General features: G+C 39.8%; 2 protein-coding genes and 1 long non-coding RNA gene across 8 annotated transcripts in view; 1 reads left to right on the top strand and 2 right to left on the bottom strand.

Moving 5' to 3' along the window:
* DUS2 (dihydrouridine synthase 2) overlaps positions 1-16,106 on the bottom strand; it is a 36,838-nt gene extending 20,732 nt beyond the window's left edge. For 2 of the 6 annotated variants that reach the window (XM_027698238.1, XM_027698235.1), the window contains exons 1-15: positions 15,422-15,510; positions 14,956-15,095; positions 14,191-14,236; positions 12,568-12,659; positions 11,585-11,628; positions 10,710-10,770; positions 10,253-10,300; positions 8,353-8,418; positions 6,574-6,644; positions 6,004-6,090; positions 5,725-5,893; positions 4,637-4,758; positions 1,829-1,972; positions 1,372-1,459; positions 663-736 (exon numbers count right to left, since the gene is read on the bottom strand). In XM_027698238.1, coding sequence (XP_027554039.1) covers positions 663-736; positions 1,372-1,459; positions 1,829-1,972; positions 4,637-4,758; positions 5,725-5,893; positions 6,004-6,090; positions 6,574-6,644; positions 8,353-8,418; positions 10,253-10,300; positions 10,710-10,770; positions 11,585-11,628; positions 12,568-12,659; positions 14,191-14,236; positions 14,956-15,095; positions 15,422-15,494 — 1,325 coding nt within the window. In that variant the 5' untranslated portion in view covers positions 15,495-15,510. Of the gene's footprint in view, positions 1-662; positions 737-1,371; positions 1,460-1,828; positions 1,973-4,636; positions 4,759-5,724; positions 5,894-6,003; positions 6,091-6,573; positions 6,645-8,352; positions 8,419-10,252; positions 10,301-10,709; positions 10,771-11,584; positions 11,629-12,567; positions 12,660-14,190; positions 14,237-14,460; positions 14,547-14,955; positions 15,096-15,201; positions 15,350-15,421; positions 15,511-16,090 lie in introns of those variants that run through there. The other 4 variants (XM_027698240.1, XM_027698239.1, XM_027698236.1 and 1 more) reach the window with 4 other exon arrangements.
* DDX28 (DEAD-box helicase 28) lies at positions 15,530-17,834 on the top strand. The gene has a single exon (XM_027698267.1). The coding sequence runs from the start codon at positions 15,530-15,532 to the stop codon at positions 17,159-17,161; it is 1,632 nt and encodes a 543-aa protein (XP_027554068.1). The 3' UTR covers positions 17,162-17,834.
* Positions 17,835-22,198: 4,364 nt separating this feature from the next.
* Positions 22,199-27,881, bottom strand: LOC113974843. The gene is made up of 3 exons (XR_003536657.1): positions 27,539-27,881; positions 24,612-24,761; positions 22,199-24,483 (listed from the first exon to the last, which is right to left on the bottom strand). It is a non-coding gene; the product is annotated as an uncharacterized LOC113974843 (long non-coding RNA).
* Positions 27,882-27,931: the final 50 nt, after the last annotated feature.

Below are 27,931 nucleotides of genomic sequence, written 5' to 3' on the forward strand. Positions count from 1 at the left end.
TAACTTCCTAAAGTCTCTGAACAGAAAGATTGCAAGGCAGCAATTGTTGTGTGCATTTGTCGTCTTTAAAATGTTCAATGCGCAGTTAAATCAAGATCACCTTAGGTGTAAATACCTCAAGTCAACTCCAGTATTAATGGATGATTGTACAAGATAGCGTTGTGAAACATTAGACCAGCCCTGGATGTAACTGCTAATGAACTGTGATCCCCGAGAAGCCACTGCACTGTCCTCTCCTTCACATGTGTAGACACTTAATCCTGATTTCTTTTTGGGAATGTGGTGGCTGAAGACACTCCCCCCTAAACATTCCCCTCTGCCTCCTTTGGTTAGTTTCTGAACTCAACACATACAGAACTGAACTGTGTCGCCTATTTGCACCCCTTCCAATAGAACTTGTGGACTAACACACAAAGTGAATTAAAACCATTTACTTGATTACACTAACACTTACTTCCTCTTGTCACAGTCAATTCTCAGACATTTTTAAACCTTTCTCCCCCCTAGAGGTAGCTTTAGAACGCAGTTTTTAGTTGATCTATATCAGTCAACTGGAATAGACCGGAGTGCCCTTTTATTGCAAGTTTTTTAATATTGCAAGTATTTTAAGCAACATTTCAGAAACAAAAATCCAGCTGGAAAAACCATTAAGGACAGCTTACCATAGAGTTGATCGGTATTTTCGCTCAGCTACTGTCACTACTGAACAGAATAATCTATCCAATGGTCTTTGAACCTGTGGGAAAAAAAAATTAAAAGGGAGGGGGATATCAAAAAGCAGTCATGTCATTTACAGAAGAAACAACATCATCAAGATTCTTTGGTAAGTGTAGAGACAAGAACAACAAGTAACAGCTTTAAAATTACTGTAATTCACACCACAAATTTAACCTTACATATTTAACAGTAAAATATAAGCAGAAATTGTCCAAACTGCAAATATTTTGCTTTGCAAAAATAAAAAATAATCAAATAATGCCCCCATCTAACAAAAAAGTTGCTCCTGTCCCATACAGTTCCTACCCATAACCATGTGCAACAACAGAGAAAACATTCCAAGTCTAAATTCTTTACTTCACAGAAGTAGTAAAAGAAAGTCAGTCACGGGCTTCTATATAATGACCTGTAGTTACAGCAACTTCTTTCACACGTGAATCAAAACCAGATGGAAGGTCTGACTTTTAATTTTTTATTTTCTAATAAAATAAGCTACTATTTTCATACCTATGAATGTTAACATCTCTGAAGCTGCTTCCTCAAAGAGCTATGCCAGACTGGGAAGCAGAATTTCCTCACTACCTGGAGTCCTAAAATACCTAATTTCATAGACACGGCAGAGGGACTTTTGAAAGAGTTTCTTCATTGACTCACAGTTTCATAAACAGGCTGAGGATGCTTTTCTTTCCTACACCATTCCAGAAGATACATTTTTGGAGTAATCTGTGGTGGATATTCTCGCCTAGACAGAAAAATTTGTGGTCAACAACTGTGCAAAAAGTTCTATTTTAAAACAGACAGTGCTGCTTATTATATTACTTCTACCAGTTATTTGAGGTTTAACTTTACAGTTCGAATTATGAGAAAAATGCTGCTTCCTCATTAGATAACTCAAGTAACAGAAAGCCTGGAACTAAAGAACATCTTACAACAGACAAATTGCACAGGAAGAGTGATGATTATGTAATGCTGTACACATACTGCCTCATAAAAACTCACTCGGTAAGTGCTGTTTTACAAGTAATTATTTTCAAAAACTGTCAGGCACTGTCAAACTCACAGTTGCTACTCACAGATGCAAGATAGTGAAAAACTTAATTTGTGTGCTTACTTGTCAAATCTAACAGCCATTTTTATTACATCTGGATCGTCTACTTGGTCATCTTCATCTTGTGTCTCAGTTTCTAAAGACATTTTCTTTGCTTCAAAAATAGCTGTTGTTTCTTCATAGAAGTCACCCATTTCAAAGACTTCACTATTCAAACAGAATTCCTTCATATTAGAGATCAGTTTATGAATTTTTGTATCACATTATGGTAGAGAAAAATAAATACAAAATCAATTGTGATTAAAGAGAGCATATGTGTATGGAGAATCAAATGAAAGCGTGGCTATATTCTGCACAGTGACATCATATAGTTTCTCTTTCAACTCTTATCAGACACTGTTGTGATACCAGCACTACATATGCAATTTGCAGCCTGAAAGTCCAGGCAGAATCAGTCGGAAATACAGGTCTTGCAATGTTCAAGTTATTAGCTCAATCAGTAACTTGCAGATGGATGAATTGGCAAAAAACATCTCTGTGTGACTGCTGGTGGATCAGCTCCACAAGGGCAATATGAGCAAGGAGTAGGAAAGAGATGCTTTTTCTAATTATAGTATTTAAAAATGCCGTAAGCAATAAACACAATAACATCCAAACCCCTCAAAATCTCAGATTTTCTGGCATCAGAATATTATTCACAAGTGTAAATATAAGGGAGGAAGCCATCAGGATTTGAGTCAAAGGTAGGATTCTCAAGTCCTTTTAAATTTCAGATTCAGGGCAAGCTGGATCTACTTTGTAAAACTGAGACTATTAATTTTCTGCAGATAATAACAGCAATAATACCTGCAGCACAAGAAAAACTACTTTCTGACTGTTATGAGAATCCTCTTTGGTACGGGGCCATTCAATGGCAAAATGAATGCTGGCCGCAAAGCCATCTCCAATGCTCCAAGTGGAAAAGCAAAGAAGCTGAACAATGTTAACTTACACTTCTAAGAGAAGGCAATTTATTATGTACTGGTATGTAAATGTTTAGTCCAAAATGCAACCCCTGTTCTCTTGCATTCAGTACTGAGGTTAAACCTCCCATGGCTGAAACGTGCCCTCACCACCAGGAGAGAGTACCATTTTTGTCTGAAGATGCAGAGGTGCATTTTAAGTAACAGAATGTTCTTCAGTTACCTGGACATGAAACAGGCTATTCAGAACAGGGCTTAAAGGACCGAGTCTGCTGACAGAAAGCAGTTTCAAAAATTTTCAAGTGTCTCTCTCTGTCCCCCTCTCATGCACACTGCTTAAGCCAACTTTGAAGTTGGTATTGCCTTACATGTACAAAAACTGACAAAGTTCAATTTTGGAAGCTCCTAAAGAATTGTTAGGCACAGCACATAAACCCAAAAGTTTTACACTAGATCTCTATCCAGTGTCTATGTGTATAAACTATGACACCTCTAATTACCTGTTTAAAGGTTTGACTCTCACTCTACAATTTCTTTTCTTTACATACTATGAACTACTGTTCATGCACCACCCTGTCGGCTAGGAACTATGTGAAGCTGTAAAAGATTGTTTCAGTTTCAACCTATATTATATGTCTTTTTTTCAAATTGGAAATCTATAATCAAAATAGATAGTGTGTTACCACACTAAAAAGTTTTCAACTCTTTACATTGCCAAAGTGAAAAGTAACTTGCAAAGTTTAAAAGTTGTTCCTGGATTCCACTGCTCCTTTATGACTAATGAAGGATAGCTCCTTTTATATATGAAATACAAATTCCCTTCATTGCATTGAAATGTAATAATCACGGACAGAAGTATTTATAGAAAGCCAAAATTGGTAAAAGGCAATAAACTGGCAAAAAGAGCGCAGTCATTTCCACTAATTTTGAACGTGAAGAGAATGCTGACTAGGGTTTGCGAGAAAACAATAAATTCGTTTACAAAATATTTCAAGCTTTCAACATTTCTATCAATTTTCATACAGGTAAGATATCAAATAGTTTCAGACTGTTTATAAGAACAAGGAGTCTCTTCCCCTCCATTCCATCAGAAGTATAATTATATCACACTACAGGGATATGACACATGCAAGCTCAGACCTTTATTTTGTTCAGTTTGGGATGGTTTCAAACCTGAATTCCCCTAATTCTGTGTGAATTCTTTAATTCCATGCCAATTTTATGGTTTCTCACAAAGTTTTCCTTCTTCTTTTTCTGTCCCCCCCTTTGAGAAATTTCATCCAGACTGTTTCAGATGTCCAGGATGACAAGATTCATTAAAGCTACTATATTTCCTCAAAAAAGCTGTCATTATTCATTAATATATTCCAGGTATGAAAAGCAGCACAAAAGAAATACCTTGAAGTACCATACAGACAACCCTCATACATTATTTTGAGTTTATCTCTAAGTGTTCATTTAAAATAGACATGTCACTGTAAATATTCCAGTAACATTAAAAACCCCACATGCAAGAGGCAAAATTAAAACAAATAAATATCCTTGGAAGGAGACAAGCTCCACACTATTAACCTCCAGACTGACACTAGAGGATGCTGAAACTTTTCTTGATCAGTTAATGTAAATATTGAACAAATGCCTGTCACTCAATGAAGCACCAATCAAATTAGTATTTTAGTTGAAATAAGTTGAATATTTCAGGGTTAAAGATTTAACATCTGAGCATGAAGGAAACCTGGAAAATTTACTGTGTTATTTCACATCTTACTAACTGGATTTTTTTTGTTTGTACATTTTTGGGGTTTTTGCAACTTCTGAATGTATGAAATGCCAGGCAGTGCTACAGACAGAGAAGTGATGTGCAAGTTTAACAGAGAGTACAATTCCTGTGTTTGAAGCACAAGCTTACCAGATCTCCTGTGTGGACTGTGCAGCATGCAGCTTCTTACCCTGAGCAGTTTCCAACTGTTCTCTTAACATCTGACACAAACAGTATTTTGTGTTGGTATAGTGATTATCGTATCTCACTGCCTGAAGGAGAGACACAAAGTATTTAAAAACACGCCTAACAAATTTATCTTATATTTTGCTTATGTCTCTTGATAACTTTCAAAATCAGTTTTGAAAGGCAAACCACAATGCAGTTTCCTTGTTAACATATTCAACACTACTATGAATGTGACTATATCTGATTATTTTGGCATGACTTCATGAACAAAAATTCAACTTATTCATATACTCATGAAGAAAGAGTTGACCAGTTTACATCACCAACTAGAAATGCACTGTTATTTTAGTAAGTAACTGGTAAATGGCAAGTTTGAATTTTTAAAAACCAAATAATTTTGAATTAATGACATGATCGAAGCTACAGATTTCTGATTAATTTCCTATTACATCCTTAAAATAGTGTCTTTTGAATAACAGATAAAACTTTATATACCAGGTGACTCAGCTAAGGGAGCTACAGTACTACAATACAGCATTACTTTATTGGCAAATCATTCCCTTTGCGTCCTTGCTGTGAATAATTATTGACAATATTTGTGAAAAGTAATTAATTTCTAAAAATGAATCTAGCAGAAACTATTTCATATTCCTTCACTTTTCTGTTCAATACTGTATGCTATATATAATAATCTGTTCAATTTGTACATCTGTAACTTCAAAAGAGCTGGTCTACATATTTTTAAATTTCTAGACATTTTTAGATAGCCTTGTAAATGTCATAAATGTTCCCAAGAAACTAGGACTAAAAAGCATGGTACAGAAGAAAAGAATGATCAGGAAAAACTGAATACATTTCTGAACTTTTGTTTTCTGAACAAAGTCAAACAGAAAAAGCAGTGGTTGATTTGAAAGACTCATGTCATATGCACTAAGTTAAAGTATCCCCAAACTAAGTCTTTGAAATGACAAGGAGTTAGGACACTCTAGGAAGATTTGGATTAACAATTCTAAACAATTTTAACAACAAGATCTTAAAAGAACCCATACATATTTAAGGTAATCTTGCATGACATCCTTCAAGGGGAAAAACCCCTCTTTTCTGAAGATAGACGGGTTCCACATGGCAGCACGAGCTATCATTACTGATGAGGCAGCCGTTGCTTTCTGGAAGGTCTCTATGTCCATATATTCTTTGATGAAGTCATGAGATCCTCCACTAAAAATTAACAACACTGTTTTAATTAATCATGGATCTTTTTCCTGCACCTGCAAATCTTAAGTTAGGTACAGGCATCTGGACATAACGAGCTAATTTGTCCAACTTACTTTGCTATTACTGGAATGGAGACGGCTTCAGATATGGCCTTGATCACATCACAGTGGACAGGGTGCTGAGGCCTCTCCTCCTTATTCCTGTCCAACAAACAAAAGAAAGACAAGACCAAAGATTTCCTGTGGAATTTGTAGCTCTCTAAATCACAGCAGACATGACACAAGGAGTATTAGGATATATTTGTTTCCACTTATTTATTTCATATATTCGATATAATTTCCTGCTGTTTCTTTAAATGCAAAAGAATTATTTCCTATCAAATACATTTTAAGACATTGTTACTGTAATTCCATATCCAGATAAGCAGCATTTTTCAGATACAGAGTATGCAGATAATTTTAGTTTTATTTGGTCTTTGAGACAAAAATTTTCAGAAAACAGCAGCAAGCAGTACAATTCCCTAATTGGTGGCCTGATTTTCTACAACACCAATTCAGTTAATGGTTGAAATCAGAACCATGTACTACATCTAGCATGTAGAGAATACTCTGGTCATATCATACCGTGCTCTGTTCATCAACAAACTAAAAAATCTAAGTATTTCTTGACTAAAATCAATTTACCTTCCATGGACTGCAATAGCAGCAATACCAGTTTTTTCTATTCTCTTCACCAGATTCACAGTATCTTCAACCTGAGAGATAAGACAGAATGACAAGATTTTAATTCAAAGCAAAAGGAATAACCATCATGCAATTATTGTACAGACAAATGCTGGAAGTCTTTCCTCAAGAGGGATGTGATTCCTGTATTTCATCAATAACACCCAACATGCATAACCATTTAATATATACTTCAATTTAAGAACTACATACTACGCCAAAGATAAGAATCCATTTTCAATGCCTCCTTGAAACCATAAATTGCAAACTTTCTCAAATCAGGTAACATAATACTCTGTGGCAGAAGAATATTTTCCAGCAAGTTTACGGACTGTCATTTGAAAATGATATAGAACATTTGATTAGCAAGTCCTCTCTAATGACTACCCTGTAAATTGTAATTAAAACGCTTTTCAGTAAGAGGATACATTCTGAAATCAACATAACACGTAATCACACATCTATAAACATCCCTCTCAGATATATATGTCTTAAAAATGTTAACCAGAATCTAAAAAATTCTAATTATATTCATACATGACCAATGAATCAAAGGACCCAGTGGGAAAAAGGGGAAGCTTCCAGTCTATCTTCAAAGAGGTAAGATACTCTTAAAAGGCAGAAAGAAATGTGGCACACTGCTGCATTAGCCTGTCTTATGCAGCTCTGGGGAAAGGGAGAATGAAGAAAAGATACACTTTCTTTTCAAAAGCTGGAGAAACATCTGCGGGTCATCCCAAAAATAGCAGATTCAGTTTTTGAAAAATGTAACATCTCCAAGCTGGCATGGACACAGAGAGAGAAGCTCACCTGCTGTTCTGATGGATAACATGTTACGCAGAAACAGCTTGAAACAAAAAGGAAGAGGCTCTAGGATAGTTGTAGAAAATAAAAAGGAGAGGTTCTCTGATTTAGTACTTCAGTACTTCAGAAGCAAAATGATCTTAGACTGGGTTTTTGATTCTTTTCCCACAGGCTTCAGTTGTTCATCTAATCTTTTTAAGTGCACATGTAAATGATTTCAGAACTATAGCTGGTTCAGGTACAGTTCACCCATCTACCAAAGTATCTATTTGGGTCATATGCAATCGCAGTATCTAGGCAGGTAATAAAATAAACAATGGCAAAATAATCAGCCATTAAAAGAGAAAGCCCATCATCCCTTGGAGGTTTAAAAATATGTAGGGAATTCAACTGCAAAAAAAAAAAAATCCAGTAAGGAAGCTACATGAGCTGTAAAAGAACTCTGGAAAATGGGGAAAACATCCTGTACAAGAAAGAATCTGTAACTCCATTGGTTGTTCTAACTGCAAGAACAGAAAAACAGTTTGGAAAAAAAAATTAGTCTGAAAAAACAGAAAATAATCATCTATTGGCTTCCCTGGCTGAAAAATAGGAATTAACAGCAGCTACTAGCTGCTCGAGAGGCGGTGTCCTACACTCTCCTGTATCTCTATGACTTAAAAATTACTTAGTTGAAAAGTTTTGAGGATAAAAGCCTCTGTGTCCTTGCATATCATGGAATCTGACAAGCCCACAATCACGGTCTCCATACATTTTGTGGGTCAGATAATCCTTTAGGCTGGGACAGCATTCCAAACAGAAATTATAACTCCAAGCACTATTTCACAACAACAGGCCTAAAATGACAACATACGAGAACACATATATTATAACTGATATTAAATCACCAAAATAAACAACAACTTAATACTTCGGCATAATGATTTAGGTTCTTACTGAGGGCAAAATGCGGATTTTGCAGGTTACTGGTTTACAAACTCCTTTAACAAGGGCAGTCAATATCTGGAAAAAGGAAGAAAAAGACAAAAATGTGATCACAACAGTGACATTGCTAAAGCTTTCCTCCTTTCTCTCGTGAAGATAAAAGAAATTAGAACAATGTAACACTATTTACTATTCTTCTATAAAAAAATCTCACATGCTAGACAGACACATTCAATCTGTAATTGAACATATCATTTTATCCAACAGATATAAAAACCTATTTCTAGTCTAAGCCATTTCTATTTCCATTTCTTTTTTTATTTCAACTTTTTTCAATTTACAGAGCAATTAATTGCTGCTGGAGTTTCAACACTGCTTTTAGTATGAGCTGACCTGTGAACTCTAATAATTTCAAAATAAAGTGCAAAGGCTTTTCATTTTCATGCAACTGTTTTCACCATCATCTTATATTCCTTGTCAGTTTCTCATAAAAACTAAATGTAAGTATTCCCTAAAAAGAGATTTTTATTTAAAAATAAGAAAGCCTTCAAAATGGAAAAAAAATTTGGGGAATATCAAGCAACACCATTGTATCTTCTTAAGGAAAGCAAACTGAATTCCATGCTTAATACAAAGCACATTTTATTCATTACAACAAACTTGGAACAATCAGGCAAATGAGTGGTTGTTAGTCTAATCATTTAAAAACCAAGCTATGCAAAGAACCTCCTTTTCACAGCTTGAATTTAAGTCCAACAGACCTTACTTAAAAGTGCCATGTAATGGCCTATACGCGTTTAAATCACTGTATGACTATACAGTAACCAGTATCAGAAGTCCAATAGGTCTCTAAATAAAGGAGTGGAAGCCAGCTGATCCTGACTGTTATTGGGAAAAAAAACTTCTTTTTCAACCGTTTTTCTCAGATATTATCATGCATGTTATTCTTACATAAAATGGATGGAACTGCTAATAAATGCTTTCAGGATGGTGTATCCTATGAACTTGAATTTTGTTTAATGTTACTGCACTTATTAGATTCCCAACACAGATATGAGCTGTTATAGCTGCACTCAAGTTCTTGTACTTAAAAACAGCTGGTAATTTCTGTCACCTTGCACTGCCTACTCAAACCTTTCCTCAGTAGTGTTCTCTCAAAATAAACAGCAGCATCCAAGAAAATGATCTAAAAAACTCCACTCTTTAGTATTTTAAAGTACTATTTTTTGGATATAAATCAAACTAAAATGACATAATTTTCAAACATTGTCACTACATTTTTTTTACAATAGCATCATAAGCAAATCTTAGAAGTTTTCAGTGTCAGCCTCATTAAAGATTCCAATGTGAGAACCAAATAACTTTTAATCACATGGTAAGCTTGATTTGGAGCTGTGGTTTCAGTTGTCTTTTGCAGGCTATGAGTTTAGTTATCCCTCTGCAGTTTGCTAAGAGTAATTTTAATGCCTAAGATTTTGCTGCCTATTAACACCTCCAATTGAAAAGAACAATTCCAAATTTTTGAGCATCGAGTTTCCCACTCTTCTGAAGATCAGAACAAAATGTAATGGTTGTAGAGGGGAAGGGAAGCTGTTAGCAATCATATTTACAACTGCCTCTCATTCCTGTGAAAAATATTTTTGCAATATTTAGTTCTAGCCTGCTCAATATTTTCCTCTCAATTCCCACTCTGAAATTTTTTTTCTTTCAGCTTTCATCACCTTATGCTTCACAAATTACCTTTTCATTCTGGATGGTATCACCCACGTTACTTAACTCATGGAAAACCATATAGGCCTCAAAAAAATTGGCTCCAAAAAATTTGTCTTCTATGCAACTCAATCTTGCTTCCAGTAGAGGACAGTGCACAATACTTTCCAAGGCAGTTCAAAGGCCACAAGGGGATACTTACAGACTCTATTTTGTCAGGATCAGATAGCAGTGCTGCTCCCATACCTCCCTGGGAAAATATACAGAAATTGTTACACACTAGGCAAACACATTTTTCAACTCAATTAAACTGCCTAATAGCAGACCAGCACAAAAGTGTAATGTTATATTAAAGGGGGGGGGGAGAAATAAAAGACGGAAAAAGTGGCAAAATCTAAAATACAGGAGCATTTGTGAACACTTTGGTGCAACATTTGCTAGAATTGTATCGAAAAAACTAAGCAGTAATTCAGGGCACCAATTTGCTCTCATTACTTTATGGAGCAGACAGGATTTCAAAAAGCTATTTTTAGCAACTGTAATCATCTGGTTTCTTCTCATTAAGTGACACCTGAACAGATTTATTGTTTTAACAGACAATGTATTCCATACCTCCAAGAAAGAAAAAGCTTATTTAAGAGTAATCGAAATCCACTTGCCTTAGTAGAGTATTCTTTTGGGCATCCCATGTTGATATCAATACCAGCCACATCACTCTCTCTGAAAGAGAAGAAGGAAACAAATATTTTTCAGCACATTAGAACAAGAATCAGGAAATAGATATCTTCCCAGGTAACTTGTTCCATCATCATTAAGGCTTAAATGAGAACTTAAGGTGTTTCTTATTTGAATTTTTGAATTTTAAGCTTCTCACTTGCATACATACAACTTGCATACATACATTTTAGCAGTGATCTGAAGATCAGTCTTTCCATAGGTTTCAATTACCAGTGCTGTGCAGAAGCTGCAAGTACTCATCTTAAATATGTTTATATATGATTAAGTATATATAGTATATATATTATATATAAGTATATCCATCACTAATCCACCACTGTCGCTAAAGCAAGTCCTATTGAAACTTCCATCTTTTTAAAATTAAGGCTTCAAAACACCTTTTTGAGAGCCCCTTTTCATTTCTACACAATACATTATCAGAGGCTTCAAACCACAAACAGTAGGAGACATTTTTAGGCATACTGATCTTACTTGCAGCTGTGCAATACCCAGGGAAATTTCATGCTAGGGAGATCAAGGGCACACTCACACTAGCAAAAAGCCATCAATACCAGTACAGAATTTATGCAGCTGCTGCTTTGAGCAAGAATTATTTTAAGTAGAAGCTGCAGTTACATCGTTATACCACTGGCCTTCTCAGAAGCTACACTTCACTGTGCAGCTCCTGCAGAACTTTTCCTGATTCTACGAAGACCAACTTTTAACCTCTCAATCATAAAAAATTGTCTTCCGCAATAATTCCTCTGAACAAAAAATCCCAAATAAACCCATGGTGGAAATGAGACGGACAACTTACACAAGCTTAGCTACTGCCAGGGCTCTCTCAGCATCTGCTGAACCCTGTTGGTAGAACAAGAGGATTTATAATTACAAAGTATCACAAATTAATTAAAAAAAGGAAGTGCTCACTTGCACATGTATACAACTATATTTGCTCTAACATTTAGTGTAGACAGAGACTCACTCACAGCACACTGGACAGTTAAAATATTTAGCTAAAGCATGGACTAGACTCAGCCACTGAATGACAAAATGCAAAAAAAGGATTCTAAGAGGTCTGTCCACCTCCTTTACCTACAACAATATCAAAATGTTCTTAGCCCATCAGCACTAAGATATCTATTTTCCGTGTTCTTAAGAAGCTTCACTAATAACAATTCTACAGCCTCCAGCAACTGATTTCAGGGCTACCATTACCACTGAAAAAGGTCTTTTCAGCATCTAATACAGTCCACACTTCTCGTTCCCTCCAATCCCATCATCTTCTGTCCTACACAAAATGGTCTCTAAGAGCAAATTAATATCCTTCTCTCTCCAGCAGCCTTTAATCCATTTGTGCAATGCTAGAGTACACATTAATCCTCTCTTATCTATACTAAACAGTGCTATTTCTTTCAGCCTTTCCAGTGAGACTGTTTCAAAGGACAGTACAAGATTTAAACGTGATCAAACATAATTTATTTTTGGCATCTATGTTTGGAAAAAAATCAAAGATACCTATTACAAAAACAAGCTGCTGTCACAGAGCACAGAATTCATCTTCATCACCTCTTCTGAAAACAGCTGTAAGGAGAGCTTACAATGTAGCATCTCCTTGGATATGTACCAACAGATCAGAAACTCTGCAACACATTTGGTGTGAAGGTTTACCTCCATCTGAAGCATCAAGAAATTGCCAGTCTGCAATACAGGGAAGGGCTTTAGACTTAGATCAACATGTTACTAGCACTGCCTTGTTTAACCATGTTGTTAGCAGAGTACCTGCAGTTGGTTTCTTACCATTTGAAAGACGACACGTTGCCTCTCCCTTTCACAAGTTCTGAAAACAACTCTTTCATTAGGTGCAACAAAGTCCACCGTTTCAAGTACTTCTGCATGAAATGAGAAATGATAAAACAGACGAAAATTATATACAAATGTAAACATAAAAAAAGTCATAGGACTATGTAATTTGTATATAAATGAAATGCTATCAAAGAAGTCTTCCATGAAGAGCAGAACTAATGGCACCCTACCTCCTATATGTCCTTGCAGTACATTTCTTGCACATTGCTGTTTCCCTCCCAAAGTGCTCCCTAATCACCCCTCAGCCTTGGACATCAGCACCAGAACAAGTCCACTGATGACTCACCCAGAACAAACCTAATAGTATTATTTTTGGGAAGGGGCAGGAGGAGAGAGTAGATTTGCAGTGAACTTCTGTTCCCCAACAAGGACACTGCAAACAACTGTTTCTATGCCACTCAGGCAGGGAGGTCTCAACATATGACTTTTAAGAACTTGTGGTGACAATCATGTTAAACCAAGTCTACCCCATGGACTTCAAGTTAGTAAAAAAATGATGAACAGTGAGACTTTGTATGTGTTGCTTCCTTATTGCATTACACTTGAAGGTGTGTATATTATAATGTCACAAACAGCTAATATTTAAAAAAACTCATGATTGGAAACTGTCCAAACAAATTTGTTCCCTGGACATTATCAAACTTTAAAAAAAAATTAAAAGGCTTTGTATCTAATATTAATAGTTTTATTCAGGAAATTAGATTTTATTTTAGCACAAACACATGTAAAATTTCCTTAAAAAAACGCAAACACCACAAAACAACAACAAAAACAACCCCTAGAGTTTTTTACTGTTTACTCTTCATTATAATAGCATATGAAGGCAGTAGAGAGGCTGGAGCCAGTAAGGAGATACAGAATTGAGGAAGATTAGGAAGCTTATCTGTTCATTACAATTTTAGTCTTTGTCTTTCCACATAAAATGGAAAGCTTTAACATTTTAAACAATGCACTAGAACTTTAAAGTCTAGTCTATTCCAGCTACTAGTTTCTTTCACTTGCTGCCAGAAAGCACAATGCTGAAACATAAGAAATGGATTTCCAACATTGATCCCAATTTTCTTAAGAAAAAGGGAAATACACCATTCCAGGAGGTAAAATCACAGCTCTCCATTTTAGAAGACAAATACTTGCACACCCAGTGACCTGACCCTGTCAAAAAGTTCAAACAGAAAATGCACTGAATCCTTCTAATAAACTAAGCCAATGGCGGAGAAGGACCCTGTGCTAGGACTCTAAAAAGAATAACAAACTGCTTGTTACTAATACATTAGCTATGTCCTCCAAAAATGTTTATGGTTTTCCTGAGGGACACTAAATGAACTACTGAAATTCCTTTAGAAGGGAAACTGAAAGTTTGAAACTGTAGAGCAGCAGACAGGTCTAGGGTAGCACTTCAAAAGCTTACTTTAAGTCCCTAGACACAGTTTAGAGAGATTGTATGTTCTGGTACATCACTGTAATCACTAGAAAAACACTTCAGAGAAGTAACTATCATTTCTCTTGATTAGAAAAAAGACTGCTTACAGGTACTATCAAAAGAAATGCTATACTTGCCATTTATAACCCTCTTACACTGCAGCATCTTTATGTCAATCAGCTCCTGAGAAGGAAGGATAAAAAAAATCTCAGTAAGTTGAAGTGTTTCAGCCAGCAAACTCTAAAAAGTTGCCCATTTAATAATTAATTATCTAGAGAGATCAAATATAGAAAAAGAAAGCAAATTAAAACAAGAGTTTAGTATACAACATGCTGAAGTTTCAAAATATTAACAGAACATAAGAACGTAAGAGTATTGAATCACAGAACAGTTTAGGCTGGAAGTACCTTAAGCTACACAGCAGTCCTACCAACAGGATCTGCAGTAAACTGGAGTCTCAATTTTAGCCAGCTTTGAGAAAAGTGGTTAAGCAAGAAGGACAGCGGCGCTGTGATGGGATATATATGGATGTGCAAAACTAATCAGGTGAAACAGAAGGTCAGTCTAAAACTTGTATCAAAGTTCTGACTCTACTCCAAAACAAATCAAAATAAAAACACTAAAAAAAAACCCAACAAAACCCAAATAACAGTACAATGTGAGGAAACTCTTATGGTGTTTTGTCTAAATGAGAGTATTGAATAGGCTTAAAATATAGATTTGCCATAACTTGAGAACTCTCAAAGAGAAATGCCTTAAGCCACAGAGATTCTGCTTTCTCCAATTTTTTTAATGGACAAACATGTGCAATAAGAACAAGTCCTACAATAAACAGTCTAGTTTTCTTTTCTTAATAATAATGTTGAGCAGATAAGACTGCCTCATCCGCTCATCCTCCATACCTCACAGTACACGATATCAGCACCATAGTCCAGGGCAAGAAGACGCATCGGCAACGTTCCCACTCGCACCATTGGAGCCAGGATCTTCTTTCCTCTAAAACACAGGGGTGGGTTCACCGTCATTCCTATTGCGGTACTACCTGAAAGAGAAAGCCGAGGAGGACAGCCATGGAACGTCGATTTCCTACCGGCAAAACGCCCAGATCTGTCCTTTGGCGGGAAGGGGCAGTGGGTGCCCCCTCATACCCGACAGGGCCCCCTCGGCAGCCGGTCCGGCCGCTCACCCAGCCGTGAGGGAGCCCAGCGGAACCGGGAGATGCTTCCCGCCACACGAGCTCTTTCCCCCGAGCGAGGGGCGCCGGGCCGACTCCGCCACAGCCCCCCCAGGGCCGCGTTTGCTCCCGCGGGGGCAGCTCTCAACCGGCAGCGGAAAAGGCGAACCGACCCCGCCGCCAGCCGCACTCACCCTCCTGGCGTGGCTCCGCCGCGGCTCCGCGGGGCGGGGAGCACCGAGGGAAGCGGCTCTTCCACGGCGTCATCGGGCAGCGCCGCGGCCCCACGTGGGGGAGCCGCGATGGCGCTGGGTCGGGGCGGGACGGCGGCCGCGCTCCCGCTGCTGCTGCCGCGGCGGCCCGCGGGCACCGGGGCGGCGGCGGCGGGCGCGGAGCCCCCCGGGGCCGTGGTGCGCATCCCCTGGGCCCTGCGGGTGCGCCTGCAGCGAGGGGCGCAGCGCCGGCGGCGCGGGCAGGGGGAGGCGGCGACAGCAGCGCGTCCCGGGAAGCTGCTGCTGCGGAGCCGGCGGCCGGAGCTGAGCCAGCCCCGCTGGCAGACAGTGGGGCGCTGGGAGCAGCCACCGCTGGTGTCAGCGGGCTGGAAGCACAGGAAGGCGTGCGGCGATTACTTCCAGCTGGAGCCCTCGCAGGAGGCGGCTCCCGCGCTGCAGGCGCCACCAGCCGAGGCGGGGCAGGGCCCGACCTTCGCCGAGCTGGGGCTGCAGCCGGCGCTGCTGGCCGGGCTGGAGCGGCTCTCCATCGGCCGCCCCACGGCCGTGCAGCGCCTCGCCATCCCCGCGCTGCGCCGCGGCCGTAGCGCCCTGTGCGCCGCCGAGACCGGCAGCGGGAAGACCCTCGCGTACCTGCTGCCGCTGCTGGACGGGCTGCTCGGCCGCCCCGAGGGGCCGGCGGTGCCGGCAGGGCCGGCGGCGCCCCGCGGGCTGGTGGTGGTGCCGTCGCGGGAGCTGGCGGCGCAGGTGGGCGCGGTGGCGGCCGCGCTGTGCGCGCCCGCGGGGCTGGCGGTGCGCGGGCTCACGGGCGGAGGGGCCGCGGGAGGGCTGCGCAGGCAGCTGCGGGCGCCGCCGCCGGGCCCCGCCGTGCTGCTCGGCACCCCCGGGGCGCTGCGGGAGGCGCTGCGCCGGCGCTTCCTGGCCCTGGCGAGGCTGCGCTGGATGGTGCTGGACGAGGCGGACACGCTGATGGACGACTCGTTCACGGAGCTGCTGGAGGAGATCCTGGCACACGCGCCGCTGGCCGCTGGAGCCCCCAGGCCGTCCGGACCGGAGGAGGAGAGGACCCAGGTGGTGGTGGTCGGAGCCACCTTCCCTGCGGGGCTCAGCGAGACGCTGGCGAAGTTCACAGACGTGAGCCGGTTTGTCACCCTCACCACCCAGAGCCTGCACCGCCTGCCGCCTCACGTCCAGCAGAAGTTCGTCCGCCTCAAAGGCCGGGACAAGCTGCCCGAGCTGCTGCAGCTGTTAAAGGAGCACCCGTCATCTGGCGGGGCTGTTCTCATCTTCTGCAACAGTGCCAGCACTGTCAACTGGCTGGGCTATATCCTGGATGACCACAGAATCAGGCACCTGAGGCTGCAGGGACAGATGTCAGCAGCTGCTAGAGCTGGCATCTTTGCCTCTTTCCAGAAGGGTGATGTGTCTGTCCTTGTCTGCACTGACCTTGCCTCGCGGGGTCTGGACACCAGCAGCGTGCAGCTCGTGGTCAACTATGACTTCCCAGACACCCTGCAGGACTACCTGCATCGTGTGGGGAGAGTTGGACGAGTTGGAAGCAAGGCACCTGGAGCTGTGGTTAGTTTTGTCACCCATCGGTGGGATGTGGACTTGGTACGGAAAATAGAGACTGCAGCCCGGAAAAGGACAGGCCTCCCGGGAATGGACTCCTCCATTAATAAACCTTCACCTAAAGGAGGCTGATTCAAGTTTCTGGGCAGTACTAGGTGGCCTGGTAGGGACTCACCTTGAAGTCCTTAAGACAGAGTGAATGAGCTGCTGTTTGTAAAGTAGACTGAGAGAACTGAGAATCGAGTTTCAGAACCAGGTGTTCAGGTTAACTTTTTGCACTGTTCTGGAAGCTGCAGTAGTCATTTCCATACTCATCACAACATGGGGCTTTGCAAAAGGAAGCTAGTGAGTAACAGAATGCTTTTGGAGAAGACTGAAGAATGACCTTATCAATTGATTTGATTTTGTTGAGACTTACTACTTAAATTCAAATCAGAATGAAAGTATGCCTGTATGATATGCAGCTCTGTTACATTTCATTGCTGCCCACCACTAGCAGCTAAACATTCATTATTAAAACTTAAAAATTACTACTGTGGCAGGAAAAAAAAATGGATATAACTTTGACCTGTCGTAGATACACGTAGAAAGACTAAAGGACAAATGACGTTTGATTTTCTTGTGGTGTAGCAGTTTGTTCAGAGAATTCTAGACCAGATACTTTAAAGTTCAGCGGGAATGAGAAGGCACAATAAAGCTTGAGGCTCTTTCAAGGCCTTAATTAGCCATTTTATGGTTGCCTTTCACTGAGAAAGGGGATCTTGCTCTATCATGTTATATTAAATAAAATTTTTAAAGCCCTTAAGTGTTTCCTCCTCCTTTTTTGCATGCAACAAGTCTAGTGCCTGAACTGCCTGTAAAAACAAACAAACAAACAAAAAACCCCTAACCCCAACACACAGAAATGTCTTCTCTTAAAGGAGTGCATTGATTCAAGTTCTAGTGACTCACAAGTAACAGAGTGAGTGCAAGATTCCTTTTGAATGTTGTGCCATTGTTCTATTTTGCTTTAAACCAAGAGGATTGAAGTGAGGCTGAAGTTATTTCTACTTGCTAGTTTGTATCCATGGTAATTAATCACACAAACCAGCATTTTAGCTCTGATTTCTTTCTTTGTTTGTTTCATAGTCTCCAATGTGCTCCCATTAGAGCACAAAACAATCTGAATAGTTGTGTTTTCAACGCAGAATCCTGGGAGAGCTTCAGATTCAGCATTGGGTCCTGTCACTTCCGGAATCCGCCCAAATTCCTTAGTGCCTATGAATATTCATGAACCTCGTTGATCCAGCTGTGAAGATCTTTTGGTTTCAGCCCAGTAGTGCCAACAGCATCTGCACTGGAAAAGAAAATGTTCAGTCTTGGTAGCTCTGAGCAGCTGTAATATTGCCTGCCAGGGAACAGATATATGGTTTAAAAAAAAAAAAAGTTTTATTAAAGATTAATGGCTTAGTTATTGTGGGGTTTATGCGTACTTATAGAAACAGTACATATTTTTTAGGGGGTGCTAAGTAGCTTAGCTTTAATGGCTTGTTTCCTCATATTCCTTAAGGGATTCTGTGAACTCTGCAGGCAGTTGTCAGAGACTGAAATGGTTAATGATTTATGCATTCTAGGATTGCCAGGAGACTTTTGCAGGCTTTTGCAGGACTTTTGCATTATACCTCTGATGAGCAGCTGGGCCCATCTCCCCATTCAGTGCTGCTGAAGGTGTCAAGCCCCGAAAAGGCGAGAAGAGCCGTGTTTACCATGCCCTCCACATGAACTCTGAGCTGGGCTGTCTGAGATTTTGGAGGTTCATGGCATGGCCCATCAAAGCCCATCCCCCTGCCAATCCTGAAAGGCGGGAAAAACCCTTTTAGCAGGCCCAGGAGATGCTGGAGGCTCGTGGCATGGCCGGTGACACTATCCATGGGTATGATAACTCTTAACTTCTTGGAGTGTGTCGGTTTCCCTCCTTCACCCCCAAGGGATTGAGGCCACCACTTCAACTAACAGACATGGAAGCTGCAACTACGAAGTTTCATCGCTGGACCCCATGGGCGGTGACTATATACATTTTTCCAGTCTCATCTTTTCCCTTACTCTCCCTTACCCTTATCCTGTCTTTCTCTCCCTTATGCATTTTCCCCAAAGGTTATCTTTATGCCATATTGCTATAGATGATAGGTATAGAGGATAACACCCCAAAATGATAACATACCTGTTTACCTTTGAAACAAAGTTGTTCTAAAATAAACCCTCCATATATATGTTTCCAAACACCGATTATTCAGTGTCGTTTCACTCTAATCCACCCCAAGGGATTTATTAATAAGAATCTGGGTTACCCCTCCCTTTTCTGAGGCGGATCATAACAGCAGTGAGGAGGGAACAAAGTTTAGACAAACATTAACAGTACTTGTACACATTGATTTGTGGATATAGGACAGCTGCCTGCAGAGAAGAGTACCCATCTCTGTTTTCAGTGGTTACAACCCCAGGCACTTGCTTAGAGTGGGCCACCACTGGCTCCTGTGAATGGGAGAGTTAGACTGGAGGGAGCCCCTTAATTTTAGAAACAAAGTTCAGTAACTGCCTTGTGACTTGTTTCTAAGCTCTTGTTGGGAGAGGACAGTACTGCCTTCCTTAGCCTGCTCTGACTATACCCTTGTTTAAAACTGTTCTGAAGCTAGACTCCTTATTCCCCCCCGTAGCTTTGGGGATAGTTATGGGGTGAGGTGGAAATTGGCCAGGGAGTGAAAGATGACTAAGCTGCAACGGAAAAATTTATTTCCCCTTCTGAGCAGGTCACCGTGGCTGGAGCAGCTACCTGGATACTACCTGTAGCTTCTCTTCTTCTTCTATGGCCTGACTGCCTTGCGTGCTGTGGCAGTTTACCTCAGACATCATTAAGTCTTCCAGTTCCCCAAATCCTTTGTCTATTTGCCCGTGTCCGCCGGGACTATGCGTGCTCCTGGGCTGTGCTGCAGCCTGAGTGCCATCTACTGGCATTTCACCTCCTTCGCTGCCTTCGGGCAGCTCCCGTGGCGGCCCATGGCCTTTCTTTCCCTCAAACATATAGTCAGTTCAGTAATAACTTAATAACTCTACCTGATATTGCTTTCCTCTCAGCCTCATGCAAGCATACACCCTTGAATTGAAACTTTAATGTTTGCTTTTCCTTTTGTGACAATATGTTACCCCAGTAAGGTTACTTCTTATAATACTATTCATATAACTACATGTAACATTTTAGAGAAGGCTTTTGCAAGTGATTTCCATGGCTATCTCTATCTTTTAGATGTTTGGGGGTTTTGTATTTTGGTTGGGGTTTTTTTCACTTCTCTTTAGTGGGCAGTCATACCAGAAAGAATTATTTAAGAAGCTCATGTAGCAATCATAGCAAATGAGAGCATCTATTTTTTGTCTTTTAGTGGGTTTGGGCAAAATAATAAAAACTGCACCATGTATGGTTTCTGCTGCAGGGGATTTGAGCCAATGCATGCAAGAATTTGAGAATTGCTTGTATGTGTCACCTGCAGAACAAACACAGCTTTGCAGATCTGAAAGATTGTATGACACAGTAAGCAGAAAACGGGCAGAGGAGAGCACAGTTCTGGCAGTGAGGAGGGATAGATCATAGGATTGTTTAGATTTGTAAAAAAAGAAATTAATAAAAATTGCCTAAATTCTTACAAGAAAGGACATTCCAGTTCAGTGAGAGTGTTATTATAATTGGGGGAGTGGTAGGAAAGGTGAGTATTCTGGATGGGAAGTGGGAGTCACCTGGTGAATGAGACATCCGGTTAACTATGTGTGAGAACTCAGCTTGATTTCATCAGGGAACTGAGATGCTGCAAATCTGACTTCAAATGGAGGCTGGCTGGTGTGGGAGTATTCCTGGCTGGTCTTAGGAAGAAATAACTTTCAGTGTTAATTTCCATGCTGTGCTGAAAACTTATGTTGAAAGTGTGTTTACCATGGCATTTAAAGTTTCCAAAAAGGTAAAGATTCCTTCTTCTGTTTCCCATTTTGTGCCACTTCTCAACTTCTTCCTGACAAGGAGAAATCTCCTGTCCTAAAGAATTCCCAGTCCAAATACAGTCAGAAGGGAACTGACCATGCCAAGACAAAATACTTGCCATAAGACCTATTCACTAGTCCAAGTAGGAGGAGAAGGTCAAGTCAGTTTACTAAGTACTCATTTAAACATGAGTGAGAGGATGTAGGAAAAGGAAACGGAATGTTCTCTGCGGGAGGGGAAAAAAAAGTAGAAGTCTGACAGATATTACCTAGATCAAGATTGAACTGGAAGGCAGATGCTGTTGCCTTTGTCTAAACTCTTTTGGTTAGATAAAAGCATTGGACTCACATGCTGAGTCCCTGACTAAACAGGCATCAGAGGTGTCTTGTTGAGAGAGGACAGTACTGGACCACTAGAGATAACTTTGCAATCCCACTGTAAGAAGAGTAGGAGAATGTCAACCCTAGGAATAAGTGTAGGGGGAAAAAAAACCCTAAACATTAGATGGTAGTATTTAAATGGTAACATTTTTATCTTGTGTAGGTACAAACTAATTTGTCCATTTTCTGATTGCTAATAGGTGCTTCAGCTCCTAATTGCACTAAATATCAGGTATGTTGTAAACCACTCTTACTGTTTTGATAGTCATGGTTCAGCTTTCTGATACCTGTGCATTAGCTCTCTAAGCCTTTTGACTTTTGAGTGGAAGGAGGGCACTCAAGCATAACAACAAGCAAGAACCTTACTGTCACATTTCTCTCTCTCTCTGGAGAATGTGGGTTACATCTCAGATTCAGATCCATTTAAAAAAAAACAAATAGAGATCCAGCACCAAAGTCCAGTTTGTGGATTTGGGTTCAGCAGCTGTCTTGGTATACTGTGCTCTTCAAAAGGCTGATTGGGGCCGAAAAGCCCTTTAGGCTGAGTAATGAGCTACCCAGATGCAACTAGTCGAAAACAAGCAATGAAATCTCTGAAATCTCCACACTTCAACTTATGCATCTCAGTCTGGCCCTAAGTCCTCACATGACTTTTTCATGTCGTCCTTACTGGACAGGTAGCTGGTTATAAATACCCTACAAATAAATTTTACCTTACCTAAAATTTATAATAAAAATAAACCAGCTCCATTTAAAGAGCCAAAAGCATTGTATCCACACTGTTTGCTTTCTTCTGCAGTTTAATTTTTGATAAGGCAGGTAGAGTTGTTTAACAAAGTCTGTTTTTCATTTATGACCAACAAATTATGATTTTGGCTCTAATAGAAATTATGTTGGGATAAAGCTACAGAAAGAGAGGACTCCTGGGCATGCAGTGTTGGCTGATACATATAAAACTATGACAAGAAGATGACAAAACCATAATAAAACTCAAAACAGGATGCTTGCTGAGACTTGATTAGTATTCTGTAGAGAATAAGGAACGTGTTACGACTGGTGTCATCAGATTCAAGACAGCATATGTCTTCCTGTGTGCTCCTGTGGTTTTGTGCAGAGCTCTTCTGCAAACTGAGAGTGATCAAAGTGGTGTGAATGATGTCTCAAATTTTGGCCTTAACACAGAAGAAAAAGATTTCTTCATTTGGGTCCTAATGTGATATATTTGTAAACACATGTATGACTTTATGCAGAGGGTAATCAAATCCCAGTGCAGAGTCTGAGGAGACATACTTGTGTTGTGAAAGCCAGAGGCACAAGATCACCCTGGAGGGGCGCTGCTCTCCTGTTAAATACTAGACTTGGTGTTTATATGAGGGAAGGTAAGAAGATACTACAACTTCAGTGGAGCGTATGAGCTTGGTTTATCCTGATTGGAAAAACAGATCATTCTATGACAACATGAAAACACTCAGTTAGCTTCTCATGGTGATAAAATAGTTTGAGGCCAGGTCACAAACCTATTTTTCCTGTGTGTTTATCAACTTGACTTTATCAAGTTGGTTGGATAAGATCCATTCATCTCCTAATGCTTTTCTTCTGTAACAAGATATACTGTCAACTGGCCAGCTCCAGAGCATAACAAAATTCTGCAGTAGTCCTGAGTAAGTCCTGGTCTCTTGCTGTGCAAATAGCCCTTTTACTCAGTCACTCCAGACTGTATCACAAAATACTGCTTATTACAAAAGGAGAGATGTAAGTGTATGTGCTGTGCTTTAATATCATCTTAGCAAAAAGTTTCCATGGTGATTTGCTCTCATGGCTGCAAGGGAGCTCTCTTTCCAATAGAATCACAGCAATTTTTTACCTACTGCCTCATTCAAATTACTGCCAAATTCCTCAATTAAAGAAACCTGTTCTTAAGCATCACAATATGTTGTGTAGATTATAAAGTACCTCAGTAATAATGGATCCTAAGTTGGAACATTTTCTGATCCAACAAAGACATCTCCAGAAAAAAGATACTTAGAAGTTTCTTAACATTTCCGTAAAAAATAATAATATTATATCTAGGATCTCTTATTTGCCCACAGCTCTGGATGTTTAAGAGCATATGATTGTGCTTCATGTCAGATTCTGAGGCAGCTAACTTAATTGCAGCAAATTTTAGATTTTTTAGATTTGAGTTAATAATTACTTTGAAAGCCTCTGACAGACTGAATGAGTGATTTTCCTTAGTTTCCAGTTTGTTCAGAGTGATCTAGACAAGAGGCATAACTGGTCAATTTATTTCCATGCTGCATTTAGGTTCATAATACTTCTGGGGTAGGAAAATAAACCCTACTTGTATGTGTGCCTGGTACACTTGGTTGCGGATACACAGCAAAGAGAAGTCATTGCATGAGTCTTTAGGAATTGCTAATGAAGTGACAAGCTGATTATTTAGAAAGTTGGTATAAGAATGAATGTGTTTCAGTGTAAATACAGTAGAAATCTACCATATAATGGATGCCTGTTGTATTTGTAGCTATGTTGTGGTATAGAGATGTATAACAGTCAATATTAGACCTTCTGTTGCCCTACTCACATTTAGCTTGCTGCTCTTCTCCTTTGTCCTGTAACTTGGGTTTAGGCATATGACTTGTTAGATGCGTTACTGTTGTAGAATCCACTACGTACCACTGTTGATGTTTATGCAGAATTACCTTTGGGATTTTGTTATGTCTTGAGAGCACAATTTAAAGTAATTATAATTTGGCAGAAAAAGTAGCAAACAATAAAAGCTCTAAAGCAAAGAAATGTAGGAAAAAAGTTTAAAGTCGGTGGCAGACAGAACGCTTGAAACTTTTCTCATACACCTGTATTATGTTAATTCCTTTTTTTTAATCCAGAAGATACCATCCTCTGCTACCATAGTCTGGCTGTTGTTATGTGAAGCATTCTCTGGAGCTTCAGTGATCACTGTAACCTGGTCGCACCTTCTTGCTGCTGATAGCACAGTATGAGCGACTGCGGTGGATTAAATGTTAAGGTCCTTCCTGAGCTTTGTGATGTTCCAGTTCGTCAGAATAATTCTGAGAGTAAACAAAAGTGAAAAAATAAATTACATTGGCCAAGGCACAGAACTGTAATTTCCAATGCTGCATTGATAAACATTGGTCACGTTACATCACTGAAAGATGTAGGTTAGGTCTAGGCTTACACTTTCACCAGCAGAGCTGTCAGCTGTGAGCACAGGGTAAAACAACTCCAAAACCAGTGTAGCTACTATATTTCGGGGATGAGCTCCAGTGAAGGAGGCAGAGGAATGAATAAGGACTCAGGCTTTGCTCAAGGATTACTTGGATGTCATCTGCAGATCATGCAATGATGATGACTTTTAGGCATCACCTCAAAACTCAAAGGCAAGCCTTTGAAACACAAATAAAAAATATCAACTCATTATTAGATAGCAAAAATGAAGCTGACTAAGTAGACTTGCTCTAATTTGGGTTTTCTCACTGATACCAAAAGTATTAGCTCTTCTCAGAAACCCATGCTAAACAGGAAACATGGCATCCAGTGGAGCTTGCTGCCCTGCATGGCTGTGGGTGCCTAATGTCACAAGGGCAGCTACTACTTTAAATAGATATGAAATTATAAATAGATTTGCTCTTCCTGAAAAATTGGAGTGGGAAGTGGCAGAAACAGAGCTCTGAGAATTTTTATTTTTAACAGGAAAGAGTGCTTACATAGAAATCAATCCCGAGTGGGGAAAGTACCTTTTTTTTGGTAACGTTTCCGGAAGCCTTTTTAGGTTAAAATTCTCCAACTGAGTAGGAAACAACTTCTGCTGTCCACAAGTCTTCTGTGACCTCTTCTATTGTTTTTCTGAAAAGATTTTGATTTTTATTTTCTTGGGTGGGGGAACAACCTCCAAATAAAAAAGCCGACCCATCTGAAGCAAGCTAGTTTTGCATCCTGGTTCTCAGAAAGAGTCTCTAATCCTGCCACTTAGCAATCTGTCATCAGACTACAGATTAAATATGATTTTAGTTGGGAAGTTCCTGCCACATTGTGGCAAGAACTTTCACCTTCCTTGAATCAAGAGTTAAACTGGATACCTGATACCTTTGTAGAACAAACATATAGCTAAACAGACACTTTGTTTGGTTTTCCTCACTTTTTGGGCATTATCAATTCTAAATATTACTATTATTTTAAAATAAGCATAATTTAGATTACTAGATAAGCTTATTGCAGCTTTTTTTTTCCCCTGCAGCTACTTTCTCCATCTTTCTTTCCAAGAAAGTACAGAAATTAGTTCTGACAGAGTACTGAGCGAGGAAAACCCACAACCACTTTGGTATTTTTATAAAAAGTTGTTGACAAGAGATATTAGTGGGTGGCAGAATAGTACTCATTTGTGTTCATCCTGAAAGGTATCTGCATTCCTTATGGGCTATTTGCTTTCAGCTTTAGAAATGTTCAGTTTAACTTCCTTCTTAGGAGCTTTGATTGTATCTTCATGTGCTTCATATGTAGCGTTTTTCTGTGAAGAGAAAACCTTATCTTTGTACTTCCTGTTTCTTTTGCATTTGGTAATAGGTGCCAACTGGTGTGGTTCTGTACTTACATATCCTGAGAGTATATGGCATCATCTGAACAGTCTTCAGGATGCTGGTCAAATTAAGTCATGAAACTGTGGCAGCTTCAGGCACCCACAGAGCAGAGCAAGAGCATGGGAAAAAGAGGTTTTTTAGTGAGTTGGTTCTTAACCTCTTGATTTCCCAAGCGTAGATTAATATTTATCACAAGATCTTATCTGAGAAATATGTTGCAAACATGCTGATTTAAACAGATTAAAACGACCAAAGAACTTCCCATCACCACCCCCTCCAAGTGTGAACTCACTTCATTTTAGGATCTGAAACTAATACTAAGGTAAGTAGAAGAAACAGATGGAATTCAATTTGCAACAGTTAAGACTGCCTGTATTGCTATTTTTATGAAAACAGAAATCCTGGTACCTGGGATTCCTCTTCCTAACCTGTTGTAACAGTTTCTAATTGAAACACTGATAGCTGTACTCAAGAAATGCCAAACTGAGAGCCTTGGAGATTGCAATCTTTACAAAGAAGTAAAACCCGAAGTTTGAATACTTGATAAGCAGAACTTTTAAGACTATGTTAATGTGGCTTGTCCCTAAGCAATTACACTGCATGTGGTTCTAAAGCTGATTCACACACAAAACTATATCCATACCAAATGCTAGAGTGCTATTATGTAGTGTAGATGAAGTCAGGAGTTCGTAGAATATAAGGATTTTTTTGGAAAACCAAATTGCAGTTTAAAATGACTGCCACAGTAGGCATCTACATTTGCAAAGTCCTATTTTCCCAGCTGTAGTGATCTATAAATTAATCCGTGCTGGTAGTAAAAACACCCGTGGTTTGGAAGTGTAAGTATTGAAATTAGTGAAGCTGCTCTGGGCTGGAACAAGCCTTTCTAGCATGAAAAATAGTTCCAACACATAATGTTATCCCTCTGTGTCCTGACAGCAGCTGGTATCTGTGTAAGTGCTGCAGTTATTTTATAGCTTCTCAGCTTGCTCCAAAATTGTGTGAGGTGAATATAACATGATATAAACATAGGGATAGCTATTATCAGGGAGACACAGCTGTGTAACAACATTCTGGACAATAAAGATAGATCTTGGGATACTTATTAAGAGACCAGTCCTGCCAGATGGACTCTACAGGAAGGATGTACATCACAAATACCACATTATATGAATTATTATACACAAACAGCTGCTAATGTTCATCCAGGGCTATTAGAAGAAAATTACAGAAGAACTCTTACTGTGAGCCAAAGGGAGAATTTGGCTTTTAGCAGCTTTAAAAATCAGTTAAGTTCTGAATCTGCAAAGAGGTGAGCTGTTAAAAGCCCAAGAAGGAGCTTAGTGGTTCAGCAAAAACTGTTCTTAAACAAGGAGTTGGTGAGCTTAGTTTTTCTGGAGGCATGCAGAAACATAGAGTTTTAGATAGAAATCAGATCAGAGATTAAACTTGACTTTGTGAGGAGAGAAAATTCAGAAAATGGGAAAAATAAATTGCAAGCAATGATGGTTATGTGATATTTACTTACTTTGGAAGATAAGAATGAGAATCTGAAAAGTTTAAAGTGAACAATAAAACATGAGCTAGGCTACAAATGGATAATTAATCTGAACCCGTTAATTGCTGCTTTAAATGAAATATGGAAGATAGTTTCCTGCCATAGGCATAAAAATGCCTCTGGCCTGGATCAAGCTTCAGATTAGATAGAGAAAATATTTGTCTTTTCTCCTGACACTTCATTTGTATTGCTCAGGGTTCTTCAGTCCACTGGAGTGAATGATAAATGTTTATAAGTGAAGTTCACCAAATCAGCAAAGTTCAGCAGAATTCCCAGTGATGTGGGGGTTTCTGTTTAAGTTTTCCAATTTGTGGGAACTAGAGGCTTGATGATGAATATATGTTCCAGTTAAGACATGACTTG

The sequence above is a fragment of the Neopelma chrysocephalum genome, unplaced genomic scaffold, assembly GCF_003984885.1.
Source record: "Neopelma chrysocephalum unplaced genomic scaffold, ASM398488v2 Primary Assembly neopelma1_125, whole genome shotgun sequence".
NCBI classification, from domain to species: Eukaryota; Metazoa; Chordata; class Aves; order Passeriformes; family Pipridae; genus Neopelma; species Neopelma chrysocephalum.